This window comes from Oculina patagonica, chromosome 1, assembly GCF_052425735.1.
Source record: "Oculina patagonica isolate OP01 chromosome 1, crgOcupat, whole genome shotgun sequence".
NCBI classification, from domain to species: domain Eukaryota; kingdom Metazoa; phylum Cnidaria; class Anthozoa; order Scleractinia; family Oculinidae; genus Oculina; species Oculina patagonica.
In genome coordinates, this window is record NC_135758.1 from 21313820 (window position 1) to 21341080 (window position 27261).

The window sequence follows — 27261 nt, forward strand, 5'->3', positions numbered from 1 at the left end:
TTTTGGTTTGCTTCACTTGCCCCAGTCTGCTGTATTCGACGCTGTTAGTGATCTTGGTATCCCCTGAGGGGATACCAAGATCACTAGGGATCTTGGTACGGGGGTACCTAAAATTGGGGGATACCAAGATCACTGCGACAGCGGCAAGCCAAAGCCGAAGTTTACGCGTGAAATAAGTGGTCTTCCAATTCGAATTTGAACTTAAAATTTGGCAAGGTTACTATTTAATGTAAGTACTTTCAAAAACCGAAGAGAAAAGGGAAAGTAAAATTTTGATCATAGTACCACTTTAAGGTGCAGGCAGGAAGTTTAGAGAGCACGAAAGAAGCGTAAGAGTTACTCGAGGTGACAAACTTCCCAAGTGAATCATAACTCGAAAGGGCACAGCTAAAAGCATCAACCAATTGTTTTATAACTGTGCCGGTGGAAATTTACATCAAAAGCCCGCGCCAAAAACTCACGCGAGAAAAGAAAATGGCAAAGCGATTTTCTCACGACCCCAGCGTGCACTATTGGATGTTGTGCACGCTCACGTTTACTAAATTTGATTGCGCGGCTCTGCTAGCCATGTTATAAAATAAATTACAAACTAAGCGAAAACAACCATTAAATTTCAACGTGATTTTTATTCGACTTTTTTCTCCATTGTACGACTAAATCTTGCAGTCATGACTTGATCATGACCTAGCATTTGCAGTGTGACGCAGGACAATTTCCAGCCGCACAGTTGGTTACGCACCATGCATTCATGCCTGGGGTTTGATCCCAAGGCGGAACTGCTACGCAGCCACCTGGTGATGCAGTTGGCCCAACTGTAGGTGGCACCGGACGACTAGTTGGTGGCTGGGGTCCTTGAGTTGGTGGTGTAGAGCCAGCCAAATGCTTCTTCACGGCATTCATCAAGGGAAAAGGGCCTTGGCCACACTGACTTCCACTGAAGTCGTCTAAGTCGAGAGACCAGAACATCGCTCCCATGAGACCCTTTCCCTTAATCACCGTGTCCACCTTGTATTTCAAACTCTCTTGATCATCAAAGCCGACCCAAATGGTACCCTTGTGGCCGTACGGAGCCTTAACGGCATTGTCTTTGACAATATTTAGGCCGAGTTTGCAGATCTCGTAGTAAGCCAAGAATCCAGCCTCTCTGGTATATCGGCCTTTATGGGGATTCTGAGCCTTAGGAGCGCCAAGGCCGTGGTTGTTTGCGTCTTTCAAAGCGAATGCTCGTCCATATGTAGCAAGACCCAAGGCGATCTTGTTGGCTGGAAATCCCTTGTCAATCCAGTACTGGGCTGCAAATGGCACAGTGAGCTTGTCACTTCCCACCATGGCCGTGTGATGTCCAGTTACTTTGTCCCAGTTGCCGTGAAGGTCATAGGTCATCAGGTTCAGTATGTCCAGTAATGGACCAAGTTTGGCCACTTCATAGGCTTTGCCGATCGTTTTATAACTGGCTGCCACAGCCGCAGTCAGTAAGAGCCGAGGCTTTCCAGTTTGGGTCGCTTCAGCTTTAAAGGCGTTCAATAGCTCTTGGCAGAGAATGGTGAACTTCTGTTTATCTCCAGCTGGCGAGCCTCCGCGTACTGCAGGATATTCCCAGTCCAGATCTAGACCGTCAAAGCTCCATTTTCTCATCATCTCAATTGCCGAGTCGATAAATACCTGGCATGGACAGAAGATCATTAAGTGTTAACAATCAGAACATAAAAGAATATAAAAACGTTTGGGTGCATTGGCTGGAACTTGACTGAGCCCAAGATCTCATTAAGAACGCGTTGCCGTGTTACATGACAAATCGTGGTATGGTTGACGACCATGCACGGGCTTTCTCAGGTAACGTTACCTTTTTGGTATTTGTTCAATTTATATTCAGTTATTAAGTTTGTGTTCCCGACTGTATAAATAGAAAATATTTTGTATATTTGCTCGGCTCCATGTAAGTAAAATGTTTGCTGTGTCAATTGCAAAGGCCACGGAAAAAGCTGGATAAATAACTGTAAAAAATTGAAATTTATTTATTTTTGCCCTTTTTAATCTTTTTAAAACACCTTTTGCATCGTATGAGTCATAAAATGGCTTAGAATTATTAAATACCTGCGAATTGCCTCAGTAACTAGGCAAGTTCTAACGAAAAAAGAATACTATTGCAAAAAGGACACTTCTTTATCTCGAAAATATTCATCATCAAACAACAAAGAGATTTAAGGTTAGACATAATTATGACTGTGGGAGAAGTTGAGAGACATTATAGAGATAAAGCTTCAAGGCTACCCGCAAACGTTAAAATACTGCTGATTGTAATTACATTTTCTCTAATATTATTGAATTAACCCATCAAAAAATGGCAAATAATTTACCTGGGGCGGATCCAGGATTTCGCGTTTGGTGTGAATAAGTAAATTTTACTTATTCAAACCAAACGCGAAACTTATCACTTTGACGTATAAGTGGCATACGGCAAACAAACATTTCGTTCGCGGAGGAAAAACAAACGTAAATCTCAATCTCTCTATTATGTCTGGCTTGGTTTACGATATTTCTAAATATTTCAATCGTCCATAAAACCATACTCAGATAACTTAGGTACCTTTCTTGAAGCCGCAGTTCTGACCATTTTGGAAAATGGACTGTTGGCATTTTCGTGGTTCCATCCTCCCACAGCCAACAGTGTTTTCAGCTGGGGATTTTTCTGTTTTAAGGCGTTGAACCTCGAGTATAACTTGTCGTCATTCCACTCGAACATGGCCAGTTTGTCGGTGCTTCGATCGATCTTTGCAAATGAGTACATTAGATGGGTACATAGGTGTTCATCGATGTTTTCGGGCCAAAACTTGCCGATACCCGGACGATATTGAGACCAGTTGGTGTGGTAACACACTCGTACATAGTTCTTGGCATTAATGTACGAGGCGAAAGCCACCAGCAGGAAAGGAATGTATGCTCGCATGACTTGTTTAAGAAAGTAATGCCGAGGCAATGTAGCTTGGAAAGATTCTGAACGTTCCTTTTATAGGAACGTTGGCAGCTATGCAAACGTAATGTCCTTGGTTTATTTTGGCTCTTAACCAATCTCAACTAAATACAGGGCGTTCAAATTAGTACAAGAGTACATTCGTCGACGTTTGTCCGGAAGTCACCTGTCAAAGAATGCACAGCTAAGTGCTTTTTAAGCTTTTTCCTTCTGCTTTAAAGGAACTGTGTCACGGATTTTAGCCAAATTCAGGCATTAAAAATACGTCACCAAATTGAGTAAAATGTAAAAATAACCACTTCAAACAGTGAAGGAACATTTCAGTAACAAAAAAATATTGGAACGGTCGCGATATTGGTAATTCGTATTGGTAGTTTTAAGATTTTAACAGCTTACCTTGACAAAAAAACCTTGAGGTAGCAGAAACAAACAAATATACAAAACAAAAGGCGACGTTCAATCGATAAAAATATAATTCTAAAAACAATTGGTCTTTGTTGTTCATTCCAAAAAAGAAATCGCCGCACAAAGATGGAAAGACTGTCAAACTTTAATGGGACTAATTAAACCTTTTTTTCGGAATTTAATCCAAACTGGCTTTCTTTAACTATTAATTATTTTTTCCTTTTTTGGGGGGTACGGTGGTAAATTTATCCAAAATAAGCTGGAAAAGTACTTTTTCACTCTGTAACAAAATTTTGATGAAGATTTTATGTAAAAATGTGCAATATTTTCCTTGCAGCCGTTTTCTGCCAACCCGTAATGATTTTTTTTTTCAGTTTTCTTGCTCCTTTTCGTTCGTTTTTCGATACTTTCTATTCTGTACCCTCTTTCTACAGCAAAGGAACATTTAAGTGACACAGAAATTCAAAAGAGGGAACAGATGGACAAAAATTGAAGAATATTAAAACAGATTGCGATATGGGTTTTTGAAAAACTGTTAGGCTGAAAAGTTTTCAAAGTTAATCTCGTTTGTTGGAAACTTTTAATTATAACACCCGGGAGTTATATTTTTTTGAATTGATGCCATCATTTTGTCATTTATAGCAACGGAAGAAATTTTTATCATTAGCATGAGGTTTCATAGCAAATATTTGGCAAAACATATAAAACAGTCGTGACACACTTTCTCTTATCAGTGGTATACCCTGGAAAAGAGAACTTGATCAAGTAAAAGTGTATTGGCCTGTTTTACCACCAATTTTGCATCAAAAAGTGATCATGCTTTTTTTCTTATTAGCTATGTCAGAATGCAGGTTTATACTAGAAATAGAAAGTCGTGTGAAAAGACCTTTTCTATCTATATTAGTTGCTTATCACAAGAATCTACTGATGTGCAAACTCATGACGTCACAAGTGGTTCAATAACCACTCCTCTATATCCCGGAAAATGTTGGTTTTACCATCTGAAGTGTTAAACTTTTAAAGCTAATGCGTCAATATTAGAATTTTGTCAATGGAATAATATAATTCAGTAAGTGTGGTTATTGTTTACAAATTCTTCGTATTTTTGTTTTACCACAAGAGTACCGAATGACCGTCACTGCCTTAAATGGAATTAATTCAGCCTACTCACAGCTAGCCTTTAAACTCTAAACGAAAGCGGCAATGTCTCTACTATGACTTTAGACGATCATTAATAAATATATTTTTATGAATTAAGACGATCAAAAACAATTTTGTTTCGTAGTTCTTGTGATCGGAAGTTAGTGAATGCTCAGAGCGATTGTAGGACTTGTTTTGGGTTTCATAATGTTATGTTAATTTTTACTATGATTTTTAAACCAAAACATATCAAACATCCGATCCTTTCCGTAAGAAAGCCAAATATAAATGAAACGCAAAATTTTCATCCAAAAATATGCCCCACTCCCATATATAAAACCTCCCCGAAAATAAGCCCGACGGGAAGGGAAGTTAAGCAAATATAACATAATTTTACGACATAGCTATAGAACTTATCCGCTGATATTGTGACGTTTGAAATTTGGCACTATTTATAGCGAATTGTATTTGTTACAATGTTGTCCTCACAGCGTCTCAGTGACTTGAAAAAATATAATTGGCATATGTGACCTCTCACGCGAAAACGTTCCTTACGGAATCCGTGTGTTCGGCGAAACGCGCGGCAAGCGAACGGATGAGAAACGGCTCGATGAGCCGTTCTACACGGATACCGAGAACGGCTACACGGATGTAAATTTTTGTTACACGGATGAAGTTGAACGGCTACACGGATGTAATTCTTTTTCACACGGATGAAGTCGAACGGCTACACGGATGTAAATTTTTGTTACACGGATGAAGTTAAACGGCTACACGGATGTAATTTTTTTCGCACGAATGAAGTCGAACGGCTACACGGATGTAAATTTTCTTCACACGGATGAAGTCGAACGGCTGCACGGATGTAAATTTTCTTCACACGGATGAAGTCGAACGGCTACACGGATGTAAATTTTCTTCACACGGATGATGTTGAAGGGCCGCGCTTTTAACTGTCCCGCGCTGGGAAATCATTTCAAAGTCAAAGCATCCAAGCAGATTTTTTTCTCTTAGTTTTTCGTATTTATGCTTCTACGCGAGTAACAAAATTAAGTAAAAGAAGGCCGCCATTGTTTAACTGTCCCGCGCTCCCAAATCATTTTAAAGTCAAAGCATTCAAGCAGATTTTTTCTCTAAGTTTTTCGTTTTTATACTTCTACGCGCGTCACAAAATAAAGTAAAAGAAGGCCGCCATTGTTTAACTGTCCCGCGCTGCGATATCATTTCAAAGGCAAAGCATTCAAGCAGATATTTTCTATAAGTTTTCGTTCTTATGCTTCTAGGCGCGTCACAAAATTTTGTAAAAGAAGGCCGCCATTGTTAAACTGTCCCGCGCTGCGAAATCATTTCAAAGTCAAAGCATTCAAGCAGATTTTTTCTATAAGTTTTTCGTTTTTATGCTTCTACGCGCGTCACAAAATTAAGTAAAATAAGGCCGCCATTGTTTAACTGTACGGCGCTGCGAAATCATTTCAAAGTCAAAGCATCCAAGCAGATATTTTCTATAAGTTTTCGTTCTTATGCTTCCAGGCGCGTCACAAAGTTTTGTAAAATAAGGCCGCCATTGTTTAACTGTCCCGCGCTGCGAAATCATTTCAAAGTCAAAGCATCCAAGCAGATATTTTCTATAAGTTTTCGTTCTTATGCTTCCAGGCGCGTCACAAAATTTTGTAAAAGAAGGCCGCCATTGTTTAACTGTCCCGCGCTGCGAAATCATTTCAAAGTCAAAGCATTCAAGCAGATTTTTTCTATAAGTTTTTCGTTTTTATGCTTCTGCGCGCGTCACAAAATTTAGTAAAAGAAGGCCGCCATTGTTTAACTGTCCCGCGCTGCGAAATCATTTCAAAGTCGAAGCATTCAAGCATATTCTTTTCTCTAAGTTTTTCGCTTTTATGCTTCTACTCGCGTCACAAAATTTAGTAAAAGAAGGCCGCCATTGTTTAACTGTCCCGCGCTGCGAAATCATTTCAAAGTCCAAGCATTCAAGCAGATTTTTTTCTCTAAGTTTTTCGTTTCTATGCTTCTACTCGCGTCACAAAATTTAGTAAAAGAAGGCCGCCATTGTTTCTTTTTTATTTCAGCAGGCATGCGTTAAATTTTGCGTGTAATTTTTCTATCGCCTGTGCTCATTTTGTAATTTAATCAAGCGTCCGGGCACGATTTCAAAACAAGTGAAATCTTGGGTTGTAGAACGCGTGTTAAGTTAAAGCATAGGTAGTGGAACAGTCAATGCAAATGAATACTCTGCCTTTGAAGGCGCATTTAATACTTGTGATAAAATTTTACTCATTTGCTTGTAACTTGAAACCCGAGACGTCGGGAAACCACAAAACTTTGATAATTACAGTACCGCACCAAGACGCACGGAGCTTTTGAAACCTGTGGATTAAAAATTTTCATTCGAAAAAGAAAAGATAATTGAATAACAGAAACAATACTAAGCAGAGAACATTAGAATAAATAACGAGTCTAAGGAAAACAACCCCATTATCATTCAATGTGATTTTATTTAACTTTTTTCATCATATTTTTACAAGTCAATAGCAGTCTTGACTTGAATTAACACTTGCAGTGTGACGAAGGACAATTTCCAGCCGCACAGTTGGTTACGCACCATGCATCCATGCCAGGGTATTGATCCCAAGGCGGGACTGCTACGCAACCACCTGGTGATGCCGTGGGCCCGTCTGTAGGTGGTACTGGAGGCATTGTCGTAGCTGGAGCTGGTCCATCAGTAGGCGGTTGAGGTCCATCAGTTGGCGGTTGAGGCCCATCGGTAGGCGGTTGAGGCCCATCAGTTGGTGGCTCGGGCCCTTGAGTTGGTGGTGCAGAGCCAGCCAAATGCTGCTTCACGGCATTCATTAGCGGGTAAGGGCCTTGGCCACATTGGCTTCCACTGAAATCGTCTAAGTCGAGAGTCCAGAACATTGCTCCCATGAGACCCTTTGCCTTAATCACCGTGTCCACCTTGTATTTCAAACTATCTTGATCATCAAAGCCAACCCAGATGGTACCCTTGTGGCCGTACGGAGCCTTGACAACATTCTCTGTGACAATATTTAAGCCAAGTTTGCAGATCTCGTAATAGGCCAAGAATCCAGCCTCTCTGGTATATTGACCTTTGTGGGGAGCCTGCCAATCATGTTTAGGAGCTCCGAGGCCGTGGTTGTTCGAGTCTTTCAAAGTGAATGCGCGTCCATATGTAGCAAGTCCCAAGGCGATCTTGTTGGCTGGAAATCCCTTGTCAATCCAGTATTGGGCTGCAAATGGCACTGTGAGCTTGTCATCTCCTACCATGGCTGTTTGATGTCCCGTCACTGGATCCCAGCTGCCGTGAAGGTCATAGGTCATCAGGTTGAGTATGTCCAGTAATGGACCAAGTTTGGCAACTTCATAGGCTTTGTCGATGGTGCCATGACCAGCTGCCACAGCCGCGGTCAGTAAAAGGCGAGGCTTTCCAGTTTGGGCTGCTTCAGCTTTAAACGCGTCCAACAGCTCTTGGCAGAGAATGGTGAACTTCTGTTTATCTCCAGGTGGCGAGCCTCCTCGAACTGCAGGATATTCCCAGTCCAGATCTAGACCATCAAATCCCCATGTTCTTAGCATCTCAATTGCAGAGTCGATAAATACCTGACATGGACAGAAGAGTATTTAACAATTATTCTATGAGCCCGCGTTAGATACGAGGTGGTAAATATCCAACGAGGCGCGAAGCGCCGAGTTGGCTATAACGAGTCGTAGCCAACAAGGGCGAATATAATAATGGTTTTATTAAATTTTTCTTAAAGTTTAAATCGACTGGACATTTCAGTTTGATGTAAACGAAGTGATAGTATGAGGAGACGGGAAAATTTGCGGCGTGGTGTTCACTTCTTGAGTTGAATGAAACGCACGAGGAAAGCGAGCGAGAGAGTTTTCTTCCCAAGATTTTCATCCAATAATCTCCTCTAAAGTCGTCTATATATCCTGGAAATTGTGACAGCAGTTAAGATTTACGGGATGAACCGAGCAAAAGCTTTTCTGGAAACTACACTTTTTGTGCAAGTAGAACGAAGTAAGTGTTGACATTGTACTTGTAATTTTAATACGGCTTCACGGCTGTCATCAAGACTGCTATATTATTTGAAGCGAAATTGAGCTCAAAGTGGAACAGGTTTGTTGAAGTATAAAAGGACAAGACTAAGATTAAAAGGTAACAAACTTTACAGAGGTGCTGAGCCTAATTTTATGACGTACAATGAATGAAACTGTGTCAGTTTGCCGTTCTTTCGTAAATTATTTGCTGATTTTCTACTTTATTCACTCGCTCTTGTTGTGCGTTTACAAGTATTATTAATTAAACTTTTCGCATCAATCCTTTTGTTTTGCGTAGTTAATTTTAATATAGCATTTCTGTGGTTTTTGTAGGCACCGCTGGTTATTTCTTGTTCATATAGCTCGCCGAGTTTGCTGTTTTCAACCATTTTTCTGATGGAACTGTCGCTTCCCGCAGAAAAAAATTACGCTGAGGGGCACTTGCCGCACTCATTTCCCATATAAGGTCAAACATAGGTATACGAGCTGATAACCGGGATTCAGTGAACCAATCAGAAAGCTAGAAATGCAATATCCGATGTTGAGAATTTAATGATAAGTTTTAACAATCAGAACACAAAAGTATATGAAAAACGTTGTCTGGTGATTGACCGAGTCCAAGATCTCATTAAGAATGTGTTGCCGAAAAGCGTGGCAAACCATGGTTCAAAACTATGCACGGGCTTTCTTGGGTTCAGGAAGAAGCGTAAACGTTGAGGCATTTACTGAATTCGTCACTTTGTTATTTGTATTAAGTTATTTCGTTTGTGTTCCCAACTGTATAAATACAACTTATATTGTACATTTTGATCGGCTCAATATTTAAAAATATGTTTGCTGTGTGAAAGGACACAGAGAAAGCTGGATACTTGGCATGGAAAGAAGAGTATCAAACATTAGCAATCAAAACATATAATCATATGAAAACGCTTTGGTTAAAAAAGGAGGAAGTGAAGTGACACCACGTTGGTAACAAAAAATAAATTCTTTAAAATACACTTAATAATATACAAAAAATTTTGAAAGGCAGTAGGAAAGAGACTGAAACCAAGATCTCAGTAACAATGCGTTGTCGTGTATCATCGAAAACCGTTGTACGGTTCAAGACCATACACGGGCTTTCTTGAGTTTCAATTGAGGAAAAATTTGCTTTGAGACATTTGCTGAATTCGTCACTTAGTTGAATAAATCAATATTTTTTCCTTTGTGTTTCCAACTGTATAGAGAGAAAATATATTGTCATTTGATCGGCTTAATATAAGTAAAAGAGTTTGCTGTGTCAAAAGCCACGGAGAAAGCTGGATAAATACATTTTAAAACTTTAACATTTTTTCTTTGGCTTTTTTAATCTTTTAACACCTTTTGCATCGTATGAGTTGGTCATAAGATGGCTTAGAATTATTAATACGTGCGAATTGTCTCAGTAAGTGGGCAATTTTAAACTAAAAAAAATACTATTGCAAAAAGGGCACCTCTTTATCTAGAAACCATTCATCATCATACAATAAAAAAAATTCAGGTAACCAAAATTATGAGTGTGAGAGAAGTTGAGAGATAATCGTTTAGTTTGGTATATCACATTTCTAAAGCTTTCAATCGACAATCAACTGGCCATACTCAGATAAGTAGGAAATGTGGGTGTGATTTAGATATATCAGTACCTTTCTTGAAGCCGCCGTGCTGACCATCTTGGAAAATGGACTGTCTTGATTTTCGTGGTTCCATCCTCCCACAGCCAACAGTGTTTTCAGCTCGGGATTTTTCTGTTTTAAGGCGTTGAACCTCGGATATAACTTGTCGTCATTCCACTCGTACATGGCCAGTTTATCAGTGCTTCGGTCAATCTTCGCAAATGCGTAGATTAAATGGGTACACAGGTGAGGGTCGATGTTTTCGGGCCAGAACTTGCCGATACCCGGACGATATTGAGACCAGTTGGTGTGGTAACACACTCGTACATAGTTCTTGGCACTGATATACGAGGCGAAAAGAACAAGGAAGAGAACGTAAGCCCGCATGACTCTTGGAACAAATCCTGAGGCAATGTAGCTGTGGATAATTCTCAACGGTCTTTAATAGAAACGCTCATTATTTGTAGGCAGCTATGCAAATGACAGTGTCTTTGTTATTTTTGCTCTTAGCCAATCTCAAAGTAGTATAAGGCGTTGTTTGCAATAAAAGCCACCTGAAGTTTTAACAGCAGTCTAAATCCTATAAACAGTTGTTTTGTGTCGGCTAGGCGACAGTGCAGCTTGGTACATTTTTCGGCAGTGGCTTTTATATAATGTAAAACCTGTTTAAATAGTCCAGTTACATTTAACCACTATAAAGGATATTCAATATCTATGTCATAAAAAATTAAAATTTGAATCAAAGTTATGAGTAAATAACATTTAAATTGCTTTGGAACTATTGGTGAGATATGACTTCAAGATTTCTAGCTTAACAGTTAAACTTGTTATTACTTTGTGTTTAGCGGAGCCTAAATTGGGTTTCTCGATGTATGAGAACGACTCTAAATCAGTACAAGTATCTAAGCATTTACTTTGAAGTGAGTGCGGTCGAAGAGAAATGGATAAATAATTTGTCTTTTTTACCAAATGGGAGCATTCATGAAAGACATGAGACTCATAAAATAACACACACTTTTTTAATAATGATCGGTGTGTTAATAAGTAGTAATGTTACCCTTTATTTACACAAGAGGTACAGCGATCATACGTTTAACAAATTGCAATCATAGGAAATTGTTAAAATAAGTAATATATCCCCTTCGTTAGCCCTCATTCCCAAACGCCCCAAGTTAAATGAAGTTAAAGGAAAAAAGCAAGCTCAGAAAGCGAAGGGAGCGAAAGCTTAAAAACAAAAAAGTCATTTCTTCGGTTAGGTAGGAGGGATGGCTAAGGTAAGTCTGTTGGCCATTTAAAGTGGATAAGCTTAAGATGAGATAAAAACAACCTAAGTATATTTAACATGTACCCAAACAATGCATCAACATATCAATACATTATTTACGCAATTCACTCCCATTCAAGCAGAAAGTGCGTATTAACGTGCACGTAAACAAAATTGCGGTTTTTTTGTCTTTTTCGGATAAGCTCGCTAGAGAAGAAAATTTTCGTTTTCTTGTGAACGAGTACGCTAACCTATCAGGGTTTCTTTTCGTATTTTGAGTGTAGTGATTAAATTATTTCTATAAAATGTATACAGATCAATTTTTATCCTTGAAAAATTAATAATCACCTGAAACCTGTACTTTGCCAGTTCTCGCAAGGAAATTTTAAGGAATTATGCGCTATATACAAGGTGTTTAAAGTTCAAAAGTTTTTAATTTAGCTACAAGTTTGGCTCTGAACAATGGAAGGCATCCCAGCTCAACTAGGTATAGTACTTTATCCCTCGATTTATAAATATAAACTGTAGGTGGCCAGTGTTTTTTTTAGTTAGTACAGTTGTGGAATTCTCTACCTATTGACATGAACGAAAACCACCCGTCAAATCGTTCACAAACAACAATGAAAGAATTATTTTGAAGAGCAAGGGGATTTTGCCACATTTCCATTTATCTTAATTATATCAGTTTTATATTTTCAAGTCTATCTCAGTATTTATTATTATTAAATTATACTTAACTTTGCACCATTCATTTGTTTTATGAAAGGCAGACAGACTCATCCAGCTTAAATCCGAAAATGCTTCAAATTGGAAGCTTTACTGTGGAGAACATGAAAAGAATCCATGACAACCGTGTTTTTTTTATTTCCCCAAACGATACTGACATAGTTATTCAAGAATTGGGGTGATCATAATCATGACGTAGATTTTCCTGGCATAAATTAACAGGGAGACGTTTAATTCTCCTGTCTCCGAGGACAGAGTTTGTTCCTATACGTTTCGATCTAGGTCGGTAAAACGTTTTTTCCTCTTTAATTTGATTGTTTTTAGTTGTTTGGTAAAGACAGCATAGAGGGTGTTTTCTTATATTCTTTGTTTGTCAGTACCAACGCAATCAGTAGAGAGTCATTCGAAGAATGACTGTAGCTATACATATATGAATAAAGTAGCTTCGGTATAAGGAACCGTACTTACGGTAAGATTTTATTTATCATATCTAGGGTACACTTAAGAGATTCATAAGAGGCAACTGAAGTAATAAATACTCGAATACAGCACAAATGCAAAGTCACCACAAAGCAAAAATCGGTCGCTAAATGTTTTTATGTTTTGGTTTGTGTAGATGAATGATATTGCTCCTTCCTAGATGTTACTTACAAGACAAAATATAATTTCTGACGATTGAGAGACATGGGAACGAATAAGTCACAAACAAATATTCTGACGGCATGATGTGAAGGCCGCATGTTTTCACGAGATGTTTAATTTTCATTCCCCAGTATTCAGTATTGCATTGCGCATCCCTACAGCGCACATTTCACGCGTGACACGCGCGCGCGCACGCATTAACAAAATGGCGGCTTTTTCTTTACGGCTCGACCTCGCCAGAGATCAAGGTAACTTGACATTTTTATAGAAAAAGAGTATGGTGGCCTATCATTTTTTTTTTCTTTGTTTTAAATCGAGTTGTAACTTTCTTACTGTAGAATTAATATGGAGCAATTTTCAGTGTAGAATAGCAAATAATCGTCGGAAACGTGAATTTAGCAAGCAATCGTGACTATAATCATGATGATATCATAAGGATTTATTGGATATAAACAAGGTGCTGTTGCTAAACAAAAATCTCAGTGCAGGTTCTATTTCAGTGGAATAACCTTAAAGACTATCTTGCGTTTGGAGGGTAGTTATTGTCATTCGACGTCAGTTAATATTCTTGTTCGCCCTTTTTTCTTTTTTATTTGTTTCGATATTTTGCATATTGCTTGCAGATAGATTGTACTCTTTCCTCGGAGTAGTTGAACGCTGCATTAGCTCAGGAATACGTTTCCAAATTTTTTGACCACAGGTTGTGGGTGATTTTAGTTTTTTTTTTTTCGCATATGTTGTGGAACATGTCACTTATGAATCTCCTAATGAGTAACACTTGCTGAATTGATGATTTCTGTCCACAGCATCCCTCGGCTCTCCAAAGTTAGTAAAATATTTCCAAAGGACCTTAATTAGGATGACTGCCATTGGAAAACGAAACAAAAAAGAAAAAGAAAAGTGACTATGGAAAAACTCTGTTTAAACGAGTTGAAATACGATTTAAGTGCTTACCGAGAAAGACCTGATAACTTCAGGCATAGTTAATAGAGGAAAATGGTTAGGAAGCCCGTCAAAGTTCTTTGTTATAGGTTATTGTTCGCTATTTTGGGGGTTGACCGTGCACAAAACCTGACAAAATGCAAAAGGTGGTTACGTGTGTTCAAGCAACAAACCAATAAAAACATTTGGATTACGTAACTCATGCATAGTGTATGAGAGCAAAAGAAAAGATGTGCACGGTCATGGACCTTCCAACCTAAGTCTTGGCCTCATTGTTTGCTCCTTTGATGTTTGCCGGGCTTCCTAACCATTTCCCTCTATTAACTATGCTTCAGGTAAAAATACGAACTTATTTTGCATAAGTTTGGTTATATTTAAATAATTCTGCTGCTGCCGTTTTAGCAGCTCACAAAAGAATACAAAGCAAACAAAAAGGAAACGTCTTGCTTTCCATGCAATACGATTTTTATTCTACTTTCTAGTCTATTACATTGTTGTGGAAAAATCGTACAGTTCTCGTCTGATCTAATTGCACTTGCAGTGTGTAGGAGGACAAAATCCAGCTGCACAGCTGGTGGTGCAATAATCATCAATACCTGGCTGTTTGTCATAAGGTGGGACTCCAACACAACCACCTGTTGGTGGCTGAGTTGGTGGTTGAGTTGGTGGTTGGGTTGGTGGCTGGGTTGGTGGCTGGGTTGGTGGCTGGGTTGGTGGTTCAGTTGGTGGCTTTGTCGTCTGACATACACAACCACCGGTTGGTGGCTGAGTTGGTGGCTGAGTTGGTGGCTTCGTCGAAGGACCTGGTCCTCCGGTAGGCGGAGTGGTAGTCGGTGGCGGAGCGGAAGTCGGTGGTGGTGTATCTCCACCCAAATAGCTCTTCGCGAAGTTCATCAGGGGGTAGGGGCCTTGGCCACACTGACTGCCACTGAAATCATCTAAGTCCAGAGCCCAGAACATCGCTCCCATGAGACCCTTTGCCTTAATCACCGAGTCCATCTTATATTGCAAGCTCTCTTTGTTATCATAGCCAACCCAGATGGTACCCTTGTGGCCGTACGGAGCCTTAACGGCATTGTCATTGACAACGGTTAAGCCAAGCGTGCAGATCTCGTAGTAAGCCAAGAATCCGGCCTCCCTGGTAAATGGACCTTTGTGGGGATTCTGCCAATCAGCCTTAGGAGCGCCAAGGCCGTGGTTGTTTGCGTCTTTCAAAGCGAATGCTCGTCCATATGTAGCAAGTCCCAAGGCGATCTTGTTGGCTGGAAATCCCTTGTCAATCCAGTACTGGACTGCATATGGTACGGTGAGCTTGTCATCTCCAACCATGGCGGTGTGATGTCCTGTTTTTTTGTCCCAGTTGCCGTGAAGGTCATAAGTCATCAGGTTGAGTATGTCCAGTAATGGACCAAGTTTGGCAACTTCATAGGCTACGTCGATGGTTTCAAAGCCAGCGGACACAGCAGCAGTCAGTAAGAGGCGATCCCGGTTAGTTTCAGCTGCTTCAGCTTTGAAGGCATCCATCAGCTCTTGGCAGAGATAGGTAAACCTCTGTTTGTCTTCAGGAACTGATCCTCCTCGATCTTTTCTTCCAGGATATTCCCAGTCCAGATCGAGACCGTCAAAGCCCCACTTTCGTAGAAACACAATTGCATCGTCGATAAATACCTGGTATACAAGAAAGAAAATTGAGAATAGGCGTTGAGAACATACAACCATAATATTATTTGCTAATGCGGGTGCGTAGCCTCTTAAGACGATTAGAAATCAAGAAAGGGGAGTTAAGCCAGATATGGAAAAATAAACAAGTAAAGAAACAAAAATATAATTTAACAGTAATAATTAAATTGTGCTTTTGGTATATAAGGATGTCTTCATCATCATCATCATCATCATCATCATCATCATCATCATCATCATCATTTTTTTCATTCTTCAGGTGGAGAATAGGTTGTGAGCTCTCTGCCTCCAGGCTGAAAAATATTTTGTATGCAAGTATGCTTTTTTCGTTGTTAGAGGCTAAAGAGGAATCTGGATAAATACTTGTAATATTATCCATGTTTTTAGGGTTTTCAGGATCTTTTAACAGATGAGAATGATTGACCGATAACGCCGGCGGGTAAAACAGAAAAGTTTATTTTTTCATCAATATAGGGTAAAGTGTATTAATTTTCAAGTAAAGCAGAACTTTCTTATGAGAGAATTTGAGAGGCATTGTATATTTGAAAATGTTTATGATACGTAAAGTGTTTTTCGGCAGTCAAGCCATACTCAATACCTTTCTGGAAGCTGCGGTTCTAACCATCTTGGAAAATGGACTGTTGGCATTTTCGTGGTTCCATCCTCCTACAGCCAACAGTGTTTTAAGCTTGGGATTTTTCTGTTTTAAGGCGTTGAACCTCGGGTATAACTTGTCGTCATTCCACTCGTACATGGCCAGTTTGTCGTTGTTTCGGTTGATCTTTGCAAATGAGTACATTAAATGAGTGCACAGCTCAGGATCGATGGTTTCGGGCCAGAACTTGCCGATACCTGGACGATATTGAGACCAGTTGGTGTGGTAACACACTCGTACATAGGCACTAGTGTACGAGGCGAAAGCCACAAGCAGCAAAAGGACGTAAGCTCGCATGACTCTTGAAGCAATATAATGCCGAGGCAGTGTAGCTTGGGGTGATTCTGAACGACCCTTTATAGGAACGTTTACTTTCTGTTCGTAAGCAGCTATGCAATCATAGTATGCTTGTTTTCTAAGCTTAGCCAATGACAAATAAGAACAAGGCGTTGTTTTCCCAGAAACCCACCTGAAGTTTTAACAGCACGCGCGCAGTGTAAATTATATGCACGATTGTTTGGTTTGTCAGCTAGAAGACGCTGTCAGTTGACACATTTTACGACAAGAAATCTTTTAGAGTGTGTTAAACCTGTTTAAATTGTCCAGTTCTATTTGATCAATATAGAGGAAGTTTGATACCTGTGTCATCAAAAAAAAAATTGAATATGTGGCTAAGACACATATGTATATAATATCTTGGTTTTTTTCGGCACTATTGGTAAGATATGAGTTCAAGATTTCAAAGTTAACAATTTAACTTTGTGCTTGGCAAAGCCTTAAATGGCAGTTTTTCGATACATGCATACAAGTAGCTTAGCTTAGCATTTCCATTGAAGCGAGTGCTGTCTAAGTGGAAGTGTAATGAATAAAAAACTATGCTTCTTTAGCGTATAACCTGAAGCGCTTTAATACTCTTAACAAACACCGTTGTGTGAATAAAGGATAATATTCCCATTATTCATAAACGCGCTATAGCGCTCAAAAGTTTAACAGGTTGCTATCATGCGAGTTTTATAATAAGTTATATATTCCCTCCGTGAGTCCTCATTTCCAAATGCTCCAAGTTAGATGAACTTAGAGGAAGAAGCAAGTTTAGAGACCGAAACAAGCAGGAGATAATAAAATGTCATGTCTTCGGCTCGGCAGGAGAGGTGCAAGGGGAAGTCTGTTGGCTGTTTATACGAAAAGAGGGAACAAAACGAGATAAAAACAACATATAAATGCATAAACCCAAACAATATATATTAATACATTATGCACGTAATGAACACTCCCATATGCTGCCGCGGATACACAGGAACAAAACAACGACTTATATTTTAGCGAAAGGCCACAGTGAGAGCAAACCCAAATAGGAACAGGAAAAATATAGGTACTTACAAACAAAACCTATTTTAACTCTCCAAAACACCCGAAATATGCTATTTGCAATACAACCCAAATTTTGCGCAACTTAAAGTAATGACAAATACCATATGAAAACCGTACACCCCCATGCGAGATCGTCTCTGCTGCACGAGGGTCTTTCCCCCCTTTTAAACGTGGATAATTAAAATAAATACATAAGCTGGAAGAAACTAATAGCAAGGCCTTTCTCGAGCAAAAAAAAAATTGAAAAAGCAAACCGCATAGCAGCCCATAAAAATCCACTTCCAGGGTATTACACAAACCGCGTCAAGAGTAAACCAAATAAATTCGTTTCAAAGACGAAAACTTTAAATTTCATAGCTAAGACGAGAAAACAGACGACAAACTAAATTCCCCACACAAGCTTGCCCCATGGACTTGAAACCAAAATATTTTTTCACGACTAAAAGAAAACTGAAATTCAAACTGAATAAACACCACCCCCCAAAAAATTGGGACCTACAATATTGAATTATATAAATAACGAGATTAACCTTAAAAGGGCCGAGTCGGATAAACAAAACTACAACGAGAGAAAACAAGTTAACCGAACTTTGGTTTCAAACTGGATGCTTCAGAAGAGCGTAGTGATGTCCACGTTGCTTTACATGGCAGTGTCTTAAGTTCGAGCCGCTTGTGTTGGATAAATAAAATTGTAAGCAATAGTGAAGCTAAACCCGCCATAATAAGCAAAGACGCGCAGTGCTGAAAAAGGCAAAACGGAGCCGGAGAAGCCTAAGTAACAACCTATAATCCAAGCAGTACACAATTTGTGAAATGAAAACTCTCGCGTGCTACGGATGCGCCGGAATAAAACAATCTTGTATATCATCGAGGGAAGGGACGTCTACAAGTGATGGCCCAGTAAGAAAAGTGAATCAAAGAGTATTTGTCTAGACCGCCCGGGCGGGCGCTTCAAGAGGAGGAGAGAAGAGCAGTGAGAAGAAAAGAAAGAGCACAGACGACAGCACTCACAGAGCCAGACGCGGACTTTATTTGTTATTTGAGGAAACTGCAACAGGGGCTGCCTGCCTGTCCAGTACAACTGCAGCAGGCGCTTCAATTCCAAAAGACACTGAAGCCATGGTGCATACTTCTTTGTCTCCCAAGACAGGCGGAAACCGCCAACAACAGTTTGTCTAGAATATGCTTTGAAACTAATAAAAAAATCATAAAAGCTGGACTTAACTGATGTCGAGCCGCTGCCAGCCGAATACTACTCTCATCGCATATATATGGCGAGATATAAAATACAGCTCAGTTTACGCGTACATAAAGAAACTGTTATTTACTTCTTACTAACCGTGCGAGAAAGGTAAGTGGGTCGGGGTAATAGTATAATGTAGGGCATTTTGTTTTGATAGGCTGCAAGCGCGCTAAGATATATGTAATTTGCCAGCCTAGAGGAATACATACGTTCCGACCTAGGTCGGCGAAAAAATTATTTTTTCCCTCTTTAACTTGATTTTTTTAGTTGTTTGGTAAAGAAAGCTAAAAAGAGTGTTTATTATAATATTCTCTGTACAAACGCATTCAGTGGAGAGTCACTGCAGCTATACATAAAGAAAACAAATAGCTTCGCAAAAATGAACCTTACTCACGGAAGAATTTATCATATCTAGAAAACACGTAAAGGATTCGTAGAAAGCAACTGAAGTAATGAATATAGCTCAAATGCAGTAAAAATAATACAAAGTCTCCACAAAACATAAATCGGTCGCAATATATTTTCCATTTTGGTTGGCGTGGATAAAGCTATACATAAAGAAAAATGTAGCTTTGCAAAAATGAACCTTACTCACGGAAGAATTTATCATATATATCTAGAAAACGCGTAAGAGATTCGTAGAAAGCAACTGAAGTAATGAATATAGCTCAAATGCATTACAAAATAATGCAAAGTCCCCACAAAACATAAATCAGTCGCAATATATTTTCCATTTCGGTATTAGTGGATAATTCCTGACGATTGATAGACATGGGAACTTATAAGTCAGAATTTTATATTTTGACGGCACAATTCATAAGCCCACGTGTTATCACGGGATCATTAAGGCGTTTGCCGGGCAGTTTCTGTTGTTCTACCTAAGTTAGTGTTCGCTCCCTTAACTTTTTCCCTTAAGCTTGATTGATTCGTGCCGATGCATTAAAGGGACTGTGTCACGGCTAAGTTAATTTTGCAAAGAAATTAATTGTATGATTCTAAATGACAAAACCATAGCTCCACTGCAGCCAAATGTTGTCTCCCGGGCTTTATAATTTAAAGATACAAGCAGAGAGAATTAACTTTAAAAACCGTTCCGCCGGACTATATTGCAAAAAACCCATATCGCAATCTGTTTCAATCTTCGTACCTTCTTTTGCATTTGGTGTGTTATTTAAATATTCCTTCACTGTTTTAACAGGTTACTTTTATATATTCAAACGAAGTTGATGGTCATTTTCTATGCCTTAGTCTGGTTAAAACCCGTGACACGGTCCAGTTTAAATGAGAAATACGTTTCCATGGTCACGTCTAGAGGGTGCATGGTTTTTAGTGGTTTTTCGTATCCGGCGTGGTACAGGTTCTATAGTCCAGTCAATATAAGCCATTTCGTTGTCTAACCCAAAACAAATTGCAACAAAAATAAAACATGCCTTATTCGACTTTGCATATGTTGAGGAATAACATACTAAAAGTCACCGTGAATCGGAGTATTGGAACCTCGTCTTTTTTTGCGATATTTGAACTACAATGAAAGATGAGAAATTTAATTTATGCATAACTAATGTGATTTTTACAAGTAACATTGAAGGGTCCTTATCAACAGAAATAATCAAGCTAGCAAAACCAAACAACGACAAGCCAACAAATCAGTTTACAACAAATGTAGCAGTTATTACTTATCCTATTTTTTTGCGTGAAATGACATTACTATTCTGCCCTTTTTGGTACCTTAGAGAACGTACCACCAGCGGCCGGATTCTGGCATAGATGCAAATATAGTAACAACGTTCGCTAATCGGATATTTCATTAAAAAAGCTGAGTTTTCTTCAAAAATTAAAGATACTGAAAACTGATAAAGTATAATTATACCTTTTTGATGAAAGAATAAACGCTGGTCAAAAAAGTTACCGTCTGATAACTAGAATTGCGGCAAACAATTATGGCGGGAGTCTTGGATGAAACCCTTAACATAATCTGTCAGAAAACGTAATGCGTGAATTTGCTCCCCCAAAACCCTTTCTGCTTATTGGAAGGTGCCAATAATTCCAGGAATCAACACTGATTGATCTTTGCAAAAGTCCCCCGAGTGACTGAGCCGTCACAGACGCCGGGGACACAACCCGGCGTAACTATGGGCACGCCTCCATCTCTGCACTAAATTATTTTACAAAAGGATAAAAAAATTCTTTCAGGAGTAGCAGAATGATTTTGGACAAAAGAAAAAGGGTTAAAACATTTGGAAAAAGTTTGGTAACAACCTGCAAATGACTTCAAATTATTTATAAACATGAATTCAAAATTGATTTAAACCACAGTGACAAGTTTGGTATTACTCTATATTCACTCTACATTAGCATTTGTATACAGCCACGTCAAATGCTATACAGTTTTGTACGCCAATTAGTCCAGTCAAAGTAGTATTGCACCCAAAACAAATTGCAACAAAAATTAAACATGCTGTTCTTGACTTCAAATTTGGTGTAGAATACGCTGCTGAAAGTCACCGTAAATCTAAGCATTAGAACCTTGTATTTTTTATGACTTTCAAACCATTGGCAAAATTCCCAAATTGGCTGGTATGTAATATGGCGGAACCAAATAAAACAAAGTTTTAGCGTCTGTAATTCCACGAATAATAAAGACAGCTAAACCAAAATTGATATAACAACTGATTGATTCATTATCAATATAGTAACACAAATGTTTTCATGTGTGACGTAATGATGGCGTCACAGATTTCATTCCAATAGCCGCCATTGATTTTTCGGGAAAATATGTTCCGATCAATTCAGATTTATAAAAAAAATATTTAAGAAATCAGAATATTTTTGTCTTGCATTAACTAAAATATCAAAGTGAGAAAAATTTGGCCTGTATTTTAAATTGGATTTAATATTTTCACACTAAAATGTACTGCAACAAGTCCAGTTAAATGGTCAAAGTGATCACTGACGAAAACATGTAGATTTTAGGTCCAATATTATCGAAATGTTCTGAAGAGACATAACCGCCCGCCCTAACGCTGTTGCAGTGGCTTTTACGGAAAGGATCATTTCTTAATTAACAAATACATAAGCTGAAATGAACTCGAACTTTCACGTCTCACAGATCCTCAGTGCAACTTTCTACAACAACACCTGAGCAAAGTAAGCTTATACACGGCACCCGTTTGGTAAATCAATTTTGAATTCATGTAAATAATTTGAATTTGCAGGTTGTTACCAAATTTTTTCCAAATGTTTTAACCCTTTTTCTTTTGTCCAAAATCATTCTGCTACTCCTGAAAGAATTTGTTCATCCTTTTGTAAAAGAATTAAGTGCAGAGATGGAGGCGTGCCCATAGTTACGCCGGGTTGTGTCCCCGGCGTCTGTGACGGCTCAGTCACTCGGGGGACTTTTGCAAAGATCAATCAGTGTTGATTCCTGGAATTATTGGCACCTTCCAATAAGCAGAAAGGGTTTTGGGGGAGCAAATTCACGCATTACGTTTTCTGACAGATTATGTTAAGGGTTTCATCCAAGACTCCCGCCATAATTGTTTGCCGCAATTCTAGTTATCAGACGGTAACTTTTTTGACCAGCGTTTATTCTTTCATCAAAAAGGTATAATTATACTTTATCAGTTTTCAGTATCTTTAATTTTTGAAGAAAACTCAGCTTTTTTAATGAAATATCCGATTAGCGAACGTTGTTACTATATTTGCATCTATGCCAGAATCCGGCCGCTGGTGGTACGTTCTCTAAGGTACCAAAAAGGGCAGAATAGTAATGTCATTTCACGCAAAAAAAATAGGATAAGTAATAACTGCTACATTTGTTGTAAACTGATTTGTTGGCTTGTCGTTGTTTGGTTTTGCTAGCTTGATTATTTCTGTTGATAAGGACCCTTCAATGTTACATGTAAAAATCACATTAGTTATGCATAAATTAAATTTCTCATTCTTTCATTGTAGTTCAAATATCGCAAAAAAGACGAGGTTCCAATACTCCGATTCACGGTGACTTTTAGTATGTTATTCCTCAACATATGCAAAGTCGAATAAGGCATGTTTTATTTTTGTTGCAATTTGTTTTGGGTGTAATACTAAGTTGACTGGACTACTAAGCCTTAAAACAAATACTCAAAATTTACAAGGATACACATTACGTTATTAGGATACATTCTGCATTAGATGACTAACTGGCTCATCTTGAATAAACTTTTCACATTTAATGTCTGGTGTCAGTAAATAAATTCGAAAAAGTAATTTTCAAGCTTTAAACATTGTATTTAAACTAAAGAAGTGTGCCACAGAAGCTCATATGTCCAAAAGCGCATTCAGTAAAGCCTGGTTTTCACTGGCGACGCAAGCACAAGCGTAAGCACAAGCGCGATCATGCAAAAAGGTCAAATTTTGATCCTTGTGCTTGTGCTTGCCGCAAATACAATGCGCTTGTGCTTTTGCTTGAGTCGAAGCCGTCAGTTTCACGGAGAAATAAGAGTTGTTATGTTTGCGCTTGTGCTTGCGCTTGTGCTTCCGTCGCTAGTTAAAACCAGGCTTAAAGGTATGGCACTGGATATGTATCAGGAAAAAAAAAATCACAAAATAAAAACATACACTGTCACTAAACTGTTCTCATCTCGAACTCGTTAATGACGTTTTTGACATGTTGTCACGCGACTATGACCACGCCTATGGCTGTGTGCGGTGGGGTAAGAATCTACCCTCTACATACACACGCTATAAAATATAGCGAGGACATGTTTCACTGTGTCATTATGGGACATGTCGCTGCAACATGTCCCTGCTACATTTTCTTGTGTGTATACATGTTAAGTTTTAGTCCAAGCAAGATGTCCCTTGCTGTGTACCGACCTTTATGGGCATTTTCCTTTTATAAATAACATTTGTTGAATTGATACGTATTACAAGTGAAATAACAAAATTTGCTCCCACGATCCCATGCCTTTCAAAATTTTGTGAAACAATTTCCAAAAAGGCATCGAAAATGATGACTGTCATTGCAACTTGAAACCGATGCAAAAAGAGGACAGTGGAAGAAATTTGCAATAAACGTGTGTGAAATGTGATTTGAAGAACGTGTAGTGGAACTGATTCGAAAGGTGTAAGTGCGTAATCGAGGTGAACTGGTTAAACACGTTATTTGCCTTTCGTTGTATCATTCTGGTCAAACAAAAACCCGTGCAATTAGGAAATAATAGGTCAATTTCGATACAATTTTTTTTTAACTTGACTCCAAGTCATAGGAAAATAAAACAAAAGAAATCACATGAAGGGTCGAGAAATGAATTAATTTTTTTTTTTTTTGCATTTTGTGAAAATTATTTTAATTTGAAAATATTTTGACAAAATTCAAGTAAAATTATTTTGTAATTTCACTCGTCTCCATTTGACTGTACTATAAAAAGTGAGCACTAAAAAAGATAAATTATTTATCTTTTTAGTGCTCACTTTTGCCGGCTTCAAAACCAAGGTATGTCCAGCGCTTAACGAGCAAGACCTGATACTGATAATATAATAAAGCAGGTGAAAACACAAACTTATTTTGCACAAGGGTTTGATTATATTGAAAACAAAATTGCTGCTGGCCGTTTTAGATTCAGAGGAAAAAGTTGAAGACATTTTGTTTTCCAGTGCACTGGTTCACAACCAGATCACAAAAGAATAAAATGCAAACAAACAGAGCTGTCTCGCTTTTCATGCAATGTGGTTTTTATTCTACTTTCAACTCTATTACATTTTTGTGGGTAAATCGTGCCGTTCTCACTTGATCTAGGGGCACTTGCAGTGTGACGCAGGACAATTTCCAATCGCACAGTTGGAGCTGCACCATTCGTCCATACCCGGCTGTGTGTCATAAGGTGGGATTGCTACGCAACCACCGGATGGTGGCTGAGTTGGTGGCTGAGTTGGTGGCTCAGTTGGTGGTTCAGGTGGTGGCTTCGTTGTCTCACCTGGGGCTAAGGTAGGCCCGGGGGTAGTCGGTGGTGGTGTGTAGCCGCCCAAAACCTTCTTCACGTAGTTCATCAGGGGATAGGGACCTTCGCCGCACTGACTGCCACTGAAATCATCTAAGTCCAGAGCCCAGAACATCGCTCCCATGAGACCCTTTGCCTGAATAACCGTCTTGATCTTGTATTTCAAACTGTTCTGATTATCAAAGCCAACCCAGATGGTACCCTTGTGGCCGTACGGGGCCATAACATTATTGTCATTAACAACAGTTAATCCAAGCTTGCAGATCTCGTAGTAAGACAAGAAGCCAGCCTCTCTGGTATATTGACCTTTGTGGGGCTTCTGCCAATCATGCTTGGGAGCGCCAAGCCCACTGTTGCTGGGGTCTTTAAGGGAGAATGCTCGTCCATATGTAGCAAGACCCAAGGCGATCTTGTTGGCTGGAAATCCCTTGTCAATCCAGTACTGGACTGCAAATGGTACAGTGAGCTTGTCATCTCCTACCATAGCTGTGTGATGTCCTGTTACTTTGTCCCAGTTGCCGTGAAGGTCATAGGTCATCAGGTTGAGTATGTCAAGTAATGGACCAAGTTTGGCCACTTCATAGGCTTTGTCGATGGTGGCGTAACCAGCTGCCACAGCCGCGGTCAGTAAAAGGCGAGGCTTTCCAGTTTGGGCTGCTTCAGCTTTAAACGCGTCCAACAGCTCTTGGCAGAGAATGGTGAACTTCTGTTTATCTCCGGGTGGCGAGCCTCCTCGAACAGCAGGATATTCCCAGTCCAGATCGAGACCGTCAAAACCCCATGTTCGCAGCATTTCAATTGACGAGTCGATAAATACCTGGCATGAGAAAAGTGATATGAAAATAAGCTAATGGAACGCGTGAGATTATTGCTATTCGTTACATGAAACCCAAATGTGCCTAAAAAAAGTAGAGCGAAAATGACGACGGGTGGTGAAGGTTTGGCACTATGTCTGTGCGAAGTTTAGTTAAACGGTTTGATATACTTAGTTTTAAAAAGGGTTACATATATTGTCCCTTATTTTTTTTTTCTTTTTTCTTTATCAAAGATTGTAAAAAAATGAATAAGGATGGAAAAATACATTAAGCTATTGTAGTCTTAGTTTATTGATTTACGAGTAAGATGAAGTGAAGATAAAGAGAAAACTAAAAAGTATATTTGTTTAGTGTTAGATTTAAAAATTCTTCGTCTGTGTCCAATTAGCTCTTGGACGTAATTCAAGGGGGGAGGGGGGATGCCACCCCCTAAAGGTTGTCTTTCGACATTTTGAAAAAAGGATTTACTCTACTATGCTGAAACTTTCAGTAGCTGTTTACTTATCCCTTGCGGAAATTTTGATTTGTCAACCATGTGTCAGTAATATTTGACGTTTTCATGCCGACGTTATAAATACAAGCAGGTCCTGCCCAAAATCGTCATTTTTAACATTTCACTCTATAATTTCCAATTTTTTTGGAAGAGAATTGCACGATTTGATTATTTTTGACATTCCATAAGCATTCTGGCTTGATTTTGCATCAATTTTCACTATTTTCTGATTTTTCTAAGAAAATGGTGAAATCCAAGATGGCGGATCTAAGATGGCGGCTATTATGACGTCACAGCCAACGAAAAAAAATGTCATCTTGTGGAGTTCGCTACGGGCTTTCTACTCCGTGCAAAAATATTTCGCTGCGCCTTAATAGGACGAAAACTCTAGGGAAGGGTTCCATCCAACCACCCCCCCCCCCCCCCCTTCCCCCTCACCTCCCTTTGAACGATGTTGGGGGTATGAGTTTGCTTGTACGTCCGATAATAAAGCTCTTAATCTACAGGAAAGTAACAAGCGCTCAAGAAAGAAAAGGAAGCCTGGGTCTGCACGTACGGTGATATCAAACACGAATAAAAATACACGAATCAAACACGATACCTAACGCATGCACAATAGGCAAGAACATTTTACTACAGCAGATGAATGCAGGTGCCCAAACAGCGATCTTGGAAAGAAAAATTCTACGCGGCAAAAACACATCTAACTTGACAACAGAGCAATTCTTTAACTTGTTATGGAAATTTAACTTATAACGAATCTTTAAAAAAGAAACGTTATTCTTGATACGGGTATGGGAAAGATGTTATTCAAAAAATGACACAATACCTTTCTGGAAGCCGGAGTTTTGACCATCTTGGAAAATGGACTGTTGGCATTTTCGTGGTTCCATCCTCCTACAGCTAACAGTGTTTTCAGCTCGGGATTTTTCTGTTTTAAGGCATTGAACCTCGGGTATAACTTGTCGTCATTCCACTCGTACATGGCCAGTTTGTCGTTGTTTGGGTTGATCTTTGCAAATGAGTACATTAGATGGGTACACAGGTGAGGATCGATGTTTTCGGGCCAAAACTTGCCGGCGCCCGGACGATATTGGGACCAGTTGGTGTGGTAACACACTCGTACATAGTTCTTGGCACTGATGTACGAGGCGAAAGCCACCAGCAGCAAAAGGACGAATGCTCGCATGACTCTTGGAACAAATGCCGAAGCAGTGTAGCTGGAGAT

The 27261-nt window shown here is 39.2% G+C and overlaps 1 protein-coding gene across 1 annotated transcript; it reads right to left on the reverse strand.

The window, feature by feature from the left end:
* Positions 1-684: 684 nt before the first annotated feature.
* LOC144645548 (putative chitinase 10) lies at positions 685-27261 on the reverse strand. Its single transcript, XM_078505130.1, has 9 exons — positions 26863-27261; positions 24523-25542; positions 16074-16601; positions 14322-15463; positions 10252-10639; positions 7087-8146; positions 6867-6895; positions 2588-3004; positions 685-1662 (listed from the first exon to the last, which is right to left on the reverse strand). The coding sequence occupies exons 1-9, from the start codon at positions 27220-27222 to the stop codon at positions 685-687; spliced, it is 5922 nt and encodes a 1973-aa protein (XP_078361256.1). The 5' UTR covers positions 27223-27261.